The 13,108-nt window shown below is 44.0% G+C and overlaps 1 protein-coding gene across 2 annotated transcripts in view; it reads left to right on the top strand.

Moving 5' to 3' along the window:
• Dnah7 (dynein axonemal heavy chain 7) overlaps positions 1-13,108 on the top strand; it is a 209,756-nt gene that overhangs the window by 169,146 nt on the left and 27,502 nt on the right. For both annotated transcript variants that reach the window (XM_087902284.1, XM_087902283.1), the window contains 4 exons: positions 5,285-5,461; positions 6,268-6,429; positions 7,416-7,616; positions 12,292-12,453. In XM_087902284.1, the coding sequence (XP_087758410.1) occupies positions 5,285-5,461; positions 6,268-6,429; positions 7,416-7,616; positions 12,292-12,453 (702 nt within the window). The remainder of the gene's footprint in view (positions 1-5,284; positions 5,462-6,267; positions 6,430-7,415; positions 7,617-12,291; positions 12,454-13,108) is intronic.

Here is a 13,108-nt window from a genome sequence, read left to right as displayed (position 1 = left end):
ACCTTCTTTTGTGTCCTGCTTGTCCAGTTTGGACAGCATACTGTCAGCAGTCAAGGCAAGGGCAGTTTCTTGCCCAATGGCTAACCTTGCCACAAATGAAAACAAACTCTATATGGTCGTTCTTCAATGTCCATCATTCTGTTTTTGAAGTAAATTGGGGCTGCCAGGAGCAAATGTGTCCCACTGTCATAAAAAGCCTATGCCAATAAGACATTTTAAATGGTACATTCTGTAGGTCTCTAAAGTGTTTGATGACCATCTGTCTACTTAAAATATATCTCTATTTGACCTTGAAAACATGACTATAAGTTTGATTGTTATAGATGACTAACTACTATTCTGTTTTTCTTTATTATCCTAAATTGCTTTCAAGGACTAAAGCTTTATATTACTTTTTAAAATGATCTGCAATAGGCACAATACCTTAAAACAAGAATAGAAACATATATTCAATATTGCAAAAATAACCTTACATTTATATCAATATACAAAAATCTATACCAATGTAAAATATTTGAGACTAGTAGTTGCTTTTTTAGTTTGAAAGTAGGTTCAATAATCTCCCATTTTAGCCTATTATTTCTTTATCTGCTGTGGGAGCTCCTTCAGCCAATAGCCGTTGAGATACCTGCCCACTGGGGTGTGGTCTCTTTCTCTTTAAAAAGCAGTGGCAGCCCTCCACTCCCTCTCTTGCTCCAGCTACTAGACTCCTTTCCTGGCTGTCGTGTAGGACGGCATTCTGTAAATTTTTTCCCCTCAAATAAATAACCCTTTGAATCCAAACTGATGTGGGATTGTTTCGCACTTTATCTGGCGCCCAATGTTTGGTATACTAAATAAATAATTTAAAAAAAGGAAAATTGGATGATGGGATAATAGATTGGTATTTGTGAATTATTGTTTATAGATAATTACATTGGCATAAATTCTTGTATATGGATACATTTATCTCCCCCCTTTGTTTTCGGAATGAGATCTTTGAATCTAATCTCCTTTGTTTAGTTTTCTCCTTGACCATGGCCAATAATGATTATAACCAACCCCTCTAAATAATAACAAACATCCACCAAATGTGGGAGAGAGACAAATCTTAAATTGCTAGGCTACTCCCATGGAGTGGCACTGGCAGCTGGCTCCACCACTTTGGTTCCATGAGAGCCTAGCCTCATGCCAACGGGTACGTGCCCAGAGCAACACTTACCTGCCCCAGTTCTAGGGATTTGTTGTGTTCGCCTGCAGGAGGAGTTTGTACCCAGCGCCTGCTGCCCAAGTGTTCAGCTGTACCGCAGGGCTGCTTTCAAACACTCCTTAGGCAGAGACAACATCCTTACAATGGAAACGAATATTCTGCAACAATCTATTATGTGGTGATATTTGGCTAGCCTGCCTCTAAAAGGGCGGCTTCCTGGGGAAGAATGGCATTAGCCTGGGAGGAGAGGAATAGTGCCATAGGGGAGTATTATCGAGTAATGTATGCATGCCATTTCTTCACTATCTCTAGTTAAAAGTTTTATATACATACATACATATACATACATACACATACATACATACATATACATACACATACATACACATACACACATACATACACATACATACATATACATACACACACACATACATACATACACATACATACACATATATACATACATACTAGGAAAATTAACCAAATTGTTATGGGGGAGTTGTGGGCAATGGATCCCTTCCCATTTTGTTCTCTTGAAATCCTGCCTTCACACGGACTGCTCGGAAGCTGTAGGTGCCAGGCTTCCTAATGCTGTAGTTTGGAGAAATTGGAAAGATTCTTGCTAAGTCACCAGTAGGAAAATGAGATGGGCCCATAGTTTCCCTTCAAATTGAAAAGTTCTAGTATCTCACCGGCAGAAGAGAGACAGCAAGTGAAAATGTACTGGGGTGTGCAGTGTTTGGAGTCCATTTAGATTTATAAACTGAAGAGCTTTCAGCCACAGTTCCGTCATTCCAAACTGTAAACGAAAAGCAAATTCATCAGCTTCCAATAAGAAACTTGTCAGGTGTGAGTTCATAAACGTCCCTTACCTCAAATAAATCCTGGAGGAATTTGCACTGAGTGGAAAGGCGTGCATAGAAAAACCGCAGGCTTCTCCCTGGCCTTCGAGAAGGTGACTGCCTAAATGAGGCTGGAGTGTTTGCTGCTGACAGAGTTCATTTGACGCTGGGATGATCAGATTGCAGATGCAGCCATCAGCCTGCAAGTCTGATGGAGTTCTAGCCTCGTCTTGCTGGGAAGTGAGCAAGTTCCGTGGGTTGCAACAAGGAAAGTCCAACTGTGGGATTTATCTCCTCTCGCCCTGGGGCCACGGGGCCCTGGGGGCGATACTCGCATCCATGATAAAGGAGTGGCCCTACGGACAGCAGTGTCTCCCTGTGAAGGTAAACCAGTGCGGCCTCTCACAAACGGCTCTTAGGAAACAGCAAGCTCTCTGTGCTTGTTTTATTCGGGAAACGATAATTTTGGGGAGAGGTTAAAACTGACTTTGGGAGAGAGATTCTGTTGAAGAAGTGTGATGTTTTGTGGTTGTTTTAATCTGATGAGAAAAAGAAATCCCTTTGTGAAAACAATGGTAGAGAAAAGGACGAAAGAAAGACCCAGGATGGGAAATGAAGATATTTATAATATTTCAGCAGTGAATTTGACATTTGTGATAGTTCAAATTAGCTGAAACATGATTCAATTATCTAGAAATAAACGTGTGTGTGTGTGTGTGTGTGTGTGTGTGTGTGTGTGTGAATTCTTTGATTTTGTTGTTATTCAGAATCTCTGGAATTAGCATCTTAATCTAAGAAGCTTAGTCTTGTATTGAATCTGAATGAACAGTATCACCACCTTGATGGGTAGGTCCTGGTTACGCGGATGATTTTTGCTTACAAATCTTGTTCAGACAGATGCTGCCAAGAGCACCCAACTGGTGTTTGGAGGGACTGTGACTGTTCCCAGAGGTAGCGCCTTTCTTAGACATTGGGCATTGGCAAATTGCTCCCATGGTTTGCACCAGGTTGAGGGGTGTTCCAGGCCCGTGGAATTGCTCCCCTAGGCTGGGGTGCTGTGCACGTGTGTGTAGTCCCATCGGCAACCATTCTGCTGGGCTGTAGGGCCCTCACAGACACTTTGCATTGCTCCTTTGAAGTAGCCTGTGCTCCATTCTGTAAGTGGTGTGTTTGCCTTGCCACCAACCTGCTGGGATAACTAAGCTCTCCCAGAGGCACTCACAGCACTCTGTGTGACGGGCCCGATGAGTCTCTGAGAGGAAGATGAAGAAGAAACAGAGCAAGTGTTTGTGACTTCAAAATTTGAGCAGACATCTGTATTTCAGAGCAGGGTTAAAAGTGCATTCAGTAGCTACTGCTTGAGACATAAACTGAAGTTAGATAATGAAGTAAGTTATTGGTGTGATGTTAGCTGTATGAACATCTGTCGCTGTAAATTTCTATCAAAGGGAACGTGCATTTCAAAATCTACAAGTGTATGTGAAATAAAAGCATGTTTCTCTAAAGAAGCTATGTCAAAGGTGGCTCTGAAGGAGTAGATTGGCACCTCGGTACTGCAACATGTTCTCAATTCTGCTTCCTGTATTCAAAGGAGAAAGCTAAATACTTAGCAGAGCAAGGAAGGCAAAGATAAATTAAACACAGCCCTCAGTGGAGTTGGTGTTGTGTTAGCCAGAGATGGGCACTTCTCTAGTTCTGTTTCAAGTGGACACCTGCAGCTCTTAGCAAGGCAGGGAGAAGATGTTGTCCTTTGACCCACAGCATGGCTTCGAGCAAGAGACTCGACTCCTTTATTGCTGTGTCATAAGTCTGAAGACTGTTGTCGTTAATTTAAGTCAACATAAAACTCGACTTAGCTAGAGAAAGGTTGGCTAGCTTTGTTCTCGCCTATTAAAAAAGGTTTCAAATGAGCATCACAAATGAATCGGAACAAAGGCAGAGGCAAGACTGTCGAGAAAATCAGCACACTCGTATCTGCTGAATGTTTCTTCTCCAAATCTGTGCCGCTTCAGCTGTCAGACTTTGCTTTTCCAAAGTTTTATTGAGCTCCGAGGGAACCATCAAAATTAACAAAGAGCACGTAAGAACAGAAAATGAGTGTTTCTATTTTCGGAGGGCGCACGCCACAGTTTGAGATCAGAGCAAGAATGGTGTTCTGTGGCCTGTTTACGTCACGCCTGGGTCACAGCTAGCTAGTGTTACAACCCAGAGATGCCTGGTGAAGATCCACACTGGGAAATAAGAAATGGCACAGATGAAGGTATCCTAACTATTAGCACACATCCACTCCTGCAGAGACCCCAACCCTTAGAGTTCTACCCGGGAAAGTTCCGTCTATTCAGAAAAATCTGCCAACCCAGCAGGACTTGCTTCTTGAGTGATTGCGTGTGTCTTTTTACAGAGCTTAGCTTCCTCCGAACCTGGACTATTTCGATCCATTTGGAAAGCTGTGGGAGGGAGGTGTGTGGTGTGTATGATAATTGCTGCTTGGGAGCTGTGGGGACATAGTCAGTGTTTTCCAACCCCAAGGCCTTGGCCAACCAAGAACGACGAAGCTCTGAGAGTGGGAGAAATGGTCTCCCCCAAGGACGAGCGTGTCAACTGAGTATCCAGTGCTAAATGGTCAGTCCGGGAAATACGCACACACAACACCGTACAGACTGAGCATCTCTCTATATATATTGTATATGTATGTAATATATATATTATTTATACACATATGTACTCATGAATATATGTACAACAATGAATGAAAAAAGATGACATGAATTTGAAAGAGCAGGGAGGACTGTACGGGAGGGCTTGAAGGGCGAAAAGGGAAGGAAGAAATGATGTAATTATGATATAATCTCGAAACAATTTTACAAAGTTTCTTTTCTTCTCCATGTCTTGGATACTTATTTTTTTTTTTAAAAAAAAATGAAAGTGTCTTTAGATTTGGCGGATCATATTGATCATTAGTGATTATTTAAATCATCTGTAATCATTTTTCTGAAAGGAATTTATGTCCCAGTAATGCCTTGGTTTCCCCCTCCTTTTCAAACCTCATCTTTATATCCTGAGTCTGGTTTGTTTGGTTTTGAGACAGGCTCTCGGATGTAGCCCGGCCTGGCTTTGAACTTGTAAACTTGCTTCCTCGGGCTTGCCCAGTGCTGAGGTCACAGGCAGGTGCCTCTCAACCCAGCCACTGTTTCGTTTGTAACCCGGAGGATCTGGGCGATTCTTTCTGATGCGCTCTTGTCGCTTTTAGGTCATCCCCATGTTGCAGGAATTCATAATCAAGAAGCTGGGGCGCCCTTTCATCGAGCCGCCCCCCTTTGACTTGTCCAAGGCGTTTGGGGACAGTAACTGCTGCTCTCCACTGATCTTCGTCCTCTCTCCTGGAGCCGATCCCATGGCGGCTCTGCTGAAATTCGCGGATGACCAGGTAGGCAGCTCAGACTCAGGTCTTGGAGGATGAGAGAAAGCTTAAGGTTGTCTCTCCGCTGTAGGAAGGGCTTGGGGTTCTGAAACTTGGGTCCCTGGGAAAATGACATTTGACGGCAGCGCTTACGTTAAAAGTAGCTCCTTAGACAACTTGTGTTTCCGGTTGTGGTGGCGCACACCGTAGGATTTACTGGAGGAGATGGAGGCAGGAGGGGCATGAGTTCAAGACCACCCTGGACTTTTTTTTTCCTCCACAGCCTTTATGCTAGTACATGAGCTTGGTTGGTTTCATGTCTTCCTCCGCTCCGGCCACTGCTGGAGGCCTCTTCCTGGAAGCCTAGTGACAACTGCCCTCAACATGAGGAGATCAGGAAGCCACGAATGAGCTGGGGAGAGATTCTCAGAATTTCCTAAGGAAGCTGTTGACTGGGAGTCAGTGGTTAATGCTTTTGTTCTCCTAATTTTATCAGACTCCAAAGTGACTGGCGCATTGACTCAAGGTGGCAGGACAAGTTAATTGGCCCATTCATATTTCATTTTGACACTCAATTCATAGAAAATTTATGCCATGTGTTTTAAAGGTTGCTAGGTGACAGCTATGCCCTTTAGTATACTCCTGTATTAAAAATCTTTTTAATGCTTTTATTTTCTATATCTTACATCAACAGTCCAAAAACTTACAGAATTTTTCTCTTATTAGCGTGATCATCCCTACACTATACCATCTAAGTGTTGGTCAGTATGTTCAGGTCACATCTGTTTGAACCAATGTATGACACTAAGTGACATTGTTTTTCTTGCACGCAGGGCTATGGGGGCTCAAAACTGAGCTCTCTCTCCCTTGGCCAAGGCCAAGGGCCCATTGCTATGAAGATGTTAGAAAAAGCTGTCAAGGATGGAACATGGGTGGTTCTCCAGAACTGTCATCTTGCCACCTCTTGGATGCCAACGCTTGAGAAAGTGTGTGAGGTAAAGATGCAGATTTATGTTTACTAGAGTGCACCTCCTGTCTGTCGATGGACATCTCACTCATTGGTTCACCCCTCATCTATTGGTACACACCCCACCCACGAGTGTACCCCCCCATCTAACTGTGGGTACCCATCCCACCCGTGAGTGCTCCTCCCCGTCTAACTGTGGATACCCATCCTACCCACAAGGGCTCCTCCCCGTCTAACTGTGGATACCCATCCCCACCCAAGGGCCTCGTTTCTGTTCTCTCATTGGACAGGCTGCAGGTTAACATTGCAGCTTCACCATAGGAAGGATGGGTTCATGCTGAGAACCCCACACACAGCCAGACACCTTTAGAGAGCAGAGGGCCCCTTCAGTGTGTCAGAATGTCCTCGGTCTGGAGGGACAGGCCCAAAGATAGGAGTGAACCCTACATTTTACAGCAATGACCGGGCCCACAGTAGTTAGGTCTGCTACTAACTAGACAGAAGATCCTAGGTCTTCGCATCGCACTGCTAATGGAAGGTTCTGTGACCCCTCCAGCCTCAGACCTAATGCAACTAAGAGAGGTAGATATGGTCCCTTCAGGATATACCTTGACTTAGTATTGATCTGTCTGACTGCATTGCTTACTCCCAAATCTGGCTGCAGCAGGAGGAGAGGGTTAGTTTTAATCTAGCCCTGAGCAAAGAATTATTTTTGTAAATATTTCGGAAATGTCAATGCAGACATCAACATTTTAAGACGGCTTTAATCTTTGGGCCAACTCTGAACTACGTAGCACCTCTGTAATCGGTATAGTCATGTGAATTAATTTTGTCAGGAGATGACTGTGCTCTGGGCCTTCTCAGTGAAGTGTGGTGATTCTGAGTTCTTGCTTAAACCGCAACAATCCCATCTCTGTTCTGTGGCTGTTTCTCTTTCCAGACTGTCCCTCAGGTGCACTGAGATGAGCCCTCAGGACTCACTCACACTTCTCCTTCTGCTTTATTTTCTCGCAGGAGTTAAGCCCAGAGACCACGCACCCGGATTTCCGAATCTGGCTGACGAGTTACCCATCTCCGAATTTCCCCGTGTCGGTCCTGCAGAACGGAGTGAAAATGACCAACGAAGCCCCGAAAGGATTACGGGCTAATATCATCCGATCGTACCTCATGGACCCGATCTCCGACCCTGAATTCTTTGGCAGCTGCAAGAAGCCTGTTAGTGATGGCTAAGTCCCGCCCCCTGTGCCCTGTAAAGCGGTTCAAGTGGCCCCCGGTGGTCGGGGATGTGTGCACAGAGTGAGGCTACAAATTAAGCAGGCCTCCCACTCCGCAGCACAGTTGGTTTTCATCGCTGATTATCGACTGTGCTGAAGTCAATTTTATTAATATTTCATTTTAATTTTACCACCGGCTCCGTGTCTGCTCAGCTGAGATATTATGGGGTGCCATCAATAATGTAGGCTTCTGTTGGGAAAGTCAGCTGTAAGCCATTCCCAGCGCAGATCTGCAAGGCTCGAGAACTTGTTCCAGGATATGAACCAAGCCCTTTCCTATCTGGAACCATCTCTCCAAATTAAAACATAAAACACATTTCCTCCATATAACCATAATGAGAGCCGAAATGATTTTCCCCCTCGATTGACGAGGCTCATAAGGGTCTTTTCCGGAGCCACCAGGCAGGCAGGGAAAACACCCACTGTGTTCATGATTAGAATTCTGCCTGAATGGCTGTGACCTAAAATTGTTTCATGGTGTTTTGCTGTAATTAAAAGTGGAAGGGCTCTTTTATATGAGCCACGATGAACCTTGATAAGTTTCAGCACTCAAAAGCTTACTGTCTTGATGTGTGAACATTACTTACGTGCACATCAAGAGAGACCACTGAAGCTGCTCTCACTAAGCAAAAGTTTGAGCACATATAAAAGAAAGAAAGGAAGAGAGAGAGGGAGGGAGGGAGGGAGTGAGGGAGGAAGAAATTCACATACATTTAGAAGTGAGTCGCCCTTGTCCTGATCCCCCAAGACTTGTGTCTTGCTGGCTTTTGCACTGATGAGGTGTGGTGAGAGCTGGGGACTCCCACGCAGGCAGTAAGGGCATCTGTCCACGTGACAGGCGGCACAGAGCCCCATTTGAAAGCGCACCCTTCCCTTTCTTCTGGTGCTCACTTTCTAGAGGTAGAGGCAGTAGGAAGCATGGCTCCAACTCAACAGAAAAATCTCATCGAATCCCATAACGGTACTTTACAGCTTTGCATTATTTGGAAATTATTTATTTGGAAATGGCTTTATATTTATAGAAAAACTGAAATTTTAAAAGAGTAAAAGGAACAACCTATGTCCTTCTCCATATTTGCCTACCATCAATTTTTTGCACCATTTAATCTGTTATTTTGTGTTTCCCCTCCAAATACATTACTATCTATGCATATATACATACATACATATATAAATATATATGTCTCTTTGTGTGTCTTGTCTGTGTCTTTCTTTCTCTGTCTCTCTCTTTGTGTGTTGTGTGTGTGTTGTGTATGTGTGTGTGTGTGTTTGTGTACTAAGTCATCCCTCGACATCCATGGAGGATCGTTTATAGTTTAGAATGTCCCTCAGAACTCAAGCGCATAGATGCTCAAGCTTCATATACAGTGGTATGGCCTTGGCCTATAACTTACATACATCTTTCGGTATGCTAGCTTAACTAATTTCCAGATTTCTAGCTGACCAGAAACATATAATAGAAGGTGAATGCTACATAAATGTTTGTCAGTTTTCTTGTTCAAGGTGTAAGGTAACTGTACATATTCGGTACCAGCACAATTAAAAAATATTTCAATTTGAGGTTGATTAAATTCATACATGCAGAACAGGCAGAAGATAGAAGGCTGATTACATGTATATGCGTATATACATCTGTACACACACACACACACACACACACACACACACCAGTTGTAAGTATGCTAGATATAGCATGGTCCCTCATCCTTAAATACTTTCAAGAATGTCCAACCTCTTGATATTCCTTTTGTCATTAAGACACAATGTTGTCGTGTACAAAGTTCATACCTGCAAACTAGTAGTCAAATTACCCTCAGAAAATTTTCAGTTTTGTGTTGGGTCATGTTCGCAGCTATCCTGGATCTTGAGTTGGCCATATTTATATATGTTTTAGGAATGGGGACATTAACTTACCACGGTATCATGGTTAGCATTTGTAAATGTAACTATCATGTCGATCTCTAGTGTTTTTCAATGTTGTCAGTTAATGGCGCCGTTTCCTTGTCTGTGAGAGCATCATCTAAGGTGCAGCATCACGTCCTCTCCTTATGCTGTTTCCACTTTGTCCGGGGTGCTGGGGAATCACACCCGCGTCTGCGTGTGTATAGCTGGCAAGTACTGCACTTCTGAACTCACCCTCAGGACTCTGCCTCCTTAACCCGAGGCTCCCTTAGCCCTTCTTGCCTTATGACAGCGGTTTTTCCGAAGACTGTCCTTCCTGATATTGTTTTCATGTGGCATGTCCCCCATTCAGAATCTGGGTGACATTCTCTAATGATTACATTCAGCCTTTTTTATTATCTGTCAAATTTTTAAGTAGGTGACATTGTGTCCTCAGTGGATGAAACTAATTTTGATTGTCCAAAAAGGCATTGATTAATTTTTCCACGGTCTAATGATTGCTTGTCTTTCCTCTGTCATGTATTCAGAGGGTATTCAATGCAACATCAATATTTAGTATGCAGTTCACCTTCTTACCTCACTGAGTTGCTCCTAAGGAGCTAATCCCCAGTTGCAACGCTCAGAACTTTTGATGCTTGGCACTTACTCCTCATAAGAAGTGGCTCCTCTCCGTGTGTTTATATGATGTTGGCATGGACCAAGAAGTTCCTGATTTGACCCCGATGATTTCCAATTCACTAATCAATAATTTTATACTCAAATTGTTTCAAATTTTGTCAATGGGATTTGCATTAAACTGGTTTCTGTACATATTTCAGTCCCCAGCTTTAGGAATTCTGGGTTAGCAACTCGCTTTCTGGTTTAGGGCATTTCAGACTCAACATGTACCTGGCCAGTCATTTTTCTGAAGAGTCCTGCTCCTTCCGAGTGGAGAATGGTATTGGAGACCACAATGACCTTGGTACTTGAAAATATTGACACAAAGCTGGGTGTGGTGGTGCATGCCTATAATCCCAGCATTGTGGAGGCAGAGGCAGGCAGATCTCTGTGAATTTGAGGCCAGCCTGACCTACAGAGTGAATTCATTTCAGGATAGCCAAGGCTATATGCAGAGACACTACCTAGAGACATACAAATACATATGTATCTCATACACACGCTCTAGAAGTAAAGAATACGTACCGGACGTACCGGTACTCCTGGCTTCACCGCATCTGCCACGGTCTTCCTTGTCTCTCTTCAGTCATTTGTTTGTCTTTTGTTTTACATCGAGATATCTGGCTTCCCACAATTACCTGTTAACTTGATTGACAATTCAATACATATATGAAATAATTGAGTTATACTAACATGTTTAACAGGTTTATTCGGTTTCTTTAGTTAAATTTAGGCTACCTCATTTTGTCAAATATCTTCCTTTTGTTCTCTCTCTTTCTCCTTTGTTTAATTTTGCATTTTTCTCCTTGTTTCCCCTTCTCTCTTTTAAGTTTATTCTATGAAGGAAACTTATTGTGCTGTGGGATAAAATTTAGGCCTCCCTGTGATTTCTTTTTATGGGTTTTGTTAAATAATGAAATAGCCTATAGTTATTTATGTTCCGTTGCGAGGAGAGCCAGATTCAGAAATTGGGAGGTGCAATACAATATGTTAATTACAGCTTCGTTATTATTAAAACTGTGGGCTTTGGATTCTCCAAGCTCTAACCCGGTGTCCCTGGTTGACAGGTTCCACAGTCTAGGGAAAGTGGATGGAGCTGGCATCCCGAGACACAGCTGGCAGCCGTTGGTACCGTCCACTTCAGAGTGGGCTTTGAGACAGGAAGGGGCAGACGTTCCTGATCTCAGCTGGGAACTTTTTGGTCTCGGCATGAGTTAAAGGCAACAGACTCCCTCTTTCCCTGCTTGCCCCCATCTGGCCTCTTCTGTTTCTGGCTCTCCAGCATGCCCTTCAGACAGGCTCTCCTGTGAGGTCCCTTCACCACACAGGTTGCCTTCCCCAGAATCCCTTGCTCCCCGTGATTCCCACCAGCCTGACACTGCTGGCTGCGAGCCTGGCATTTCCCTCTGCATCTTCTACCCTGTGGCAGTGAACTGCTCTTTTTCGGGTCTGAGTTTAGCATCTTCCCACAATCCCCCCCGGTGTTGTGTCGACCCTGCTGGCCCATTCTTTCCTGGCTAGTGAGGATGGCTGCCTCCCCGTGCCCTTCACCAGGGAGGAAGGTTACAAGCAGACAGCCAGCAGGGAGCTGCTTGTTCTGAGAAACCCTGCGGTTCTGCCTCAAGCTCCGTTGCTGACTCTCAGTGTTCTTGAAGGTTCTAGAACTGCCCGCTTCCCACAGTTATCTACTTGGAAATTCCTCCACCATGGTCCGGGGCCATACATAGAATCCATAATTCTCAGGTTGTGTTGCTTCGACTGGAAACAACCCCTCCTCCCAAAAAATTCTATAAAATTCAAATTAGATGAACTTGCTCTGTCTCCTAGAACCCTAGTGTAGGTAGCTGTGTGTGCCCATTGGACTTGAGTATCAGTGGGCAGAGTTTGGCTTGAAGTACCTGTAGAAAAACACTTGTGTTTTTGTTACTTGGGGGCTGAAATAGCCTCGTATTATTTATAGGCCAAGGAATTTGGTTCTATGGTTTTAGAAATATAGCAAGTCTCATGCAACGTTCACAGAAAAAAAAATGTCATTGAACAATTTCTTCTCATTACAGAATGAATTCAAGAAGCTGCTTTATGGTCTCTGTTTCTTTCACGCTTTGGTACAAGAGAGACGAAAATTCGGACCCCTGGGGTGGAATATTCCTTACGAATTCAATGAGACCGATCTAAGGATCAGTGTGCAGCAGCTCCACATGTTCCTGAACCAGTATGAGGTACCGTAAACATCTCAGCAAGGACATCACCTTTTCACGCTTTCGCCTGCTGTAACTGTTGGCGCGGCGAGCAGGGACTTCTGATTAATTCTGCTCTGGTAGAACAAACTGCAGGGCGAGGTCCCCAACAGCCTGTTTAATAGTACTTTATTATAACAGGAAATTATAACTGCTTTGGGGTGGTTAGATGCCCGTTCGACTCCAGAGAACCCGGATGTTATCATTTATTTAGACACATAGCCACCTGTGGAGATTTGAAAAGCAAGGGGGTTATATTTATTATGAAGAAACTGTAAATCAAGTCAGGCGTAGAAATGGGGTAGAGCAAGAGGGTGGCCAGGTTCCTCCTTTTCTGGAGCACGAATTCGGTTTTTGTGAGAGGAGATTTTTACTTTTGAGTCGAGACTGCCTGTCTAGGAATAAACTACTTAAAACCATTTAAAGAGAGGAGTAGATTCCCGGAGGAGCCCGAGAGCCCGACCTCACACCAGGTTCACGTCACCCTTCATATTCTCATTCTCTGTGGGGTTTTGTTGTTTCCATTTTGAGACAGAGTCTCAATATGTGGCCCTGACTGGCCTGGAACTCACAGCAATTCTCCTGCCTCAGCCTACCAGGAACTGGGATTGAGGGCGTCCATCACCTCACCAGTGGC

The sequence above is a fragment of the Myodes glareolus genome, chromosome 27, assembly GCF_982192425.1.
Source record: "Myodes glareolus chromosome 27, mMyoGla1.1, whole genome shotgun sequence".
Lineage (NCBI taxonomy): Eukaryota > Metazoa > Chordata > Mammalia > Rodentia > Cricetidae > Myodes > Myodes glareolus.
The sequence above is the reverse complement of the archived record's forward strand: the minus strand, read 5'-3'. Positions and strand labels throughout refer to the sequence as shown.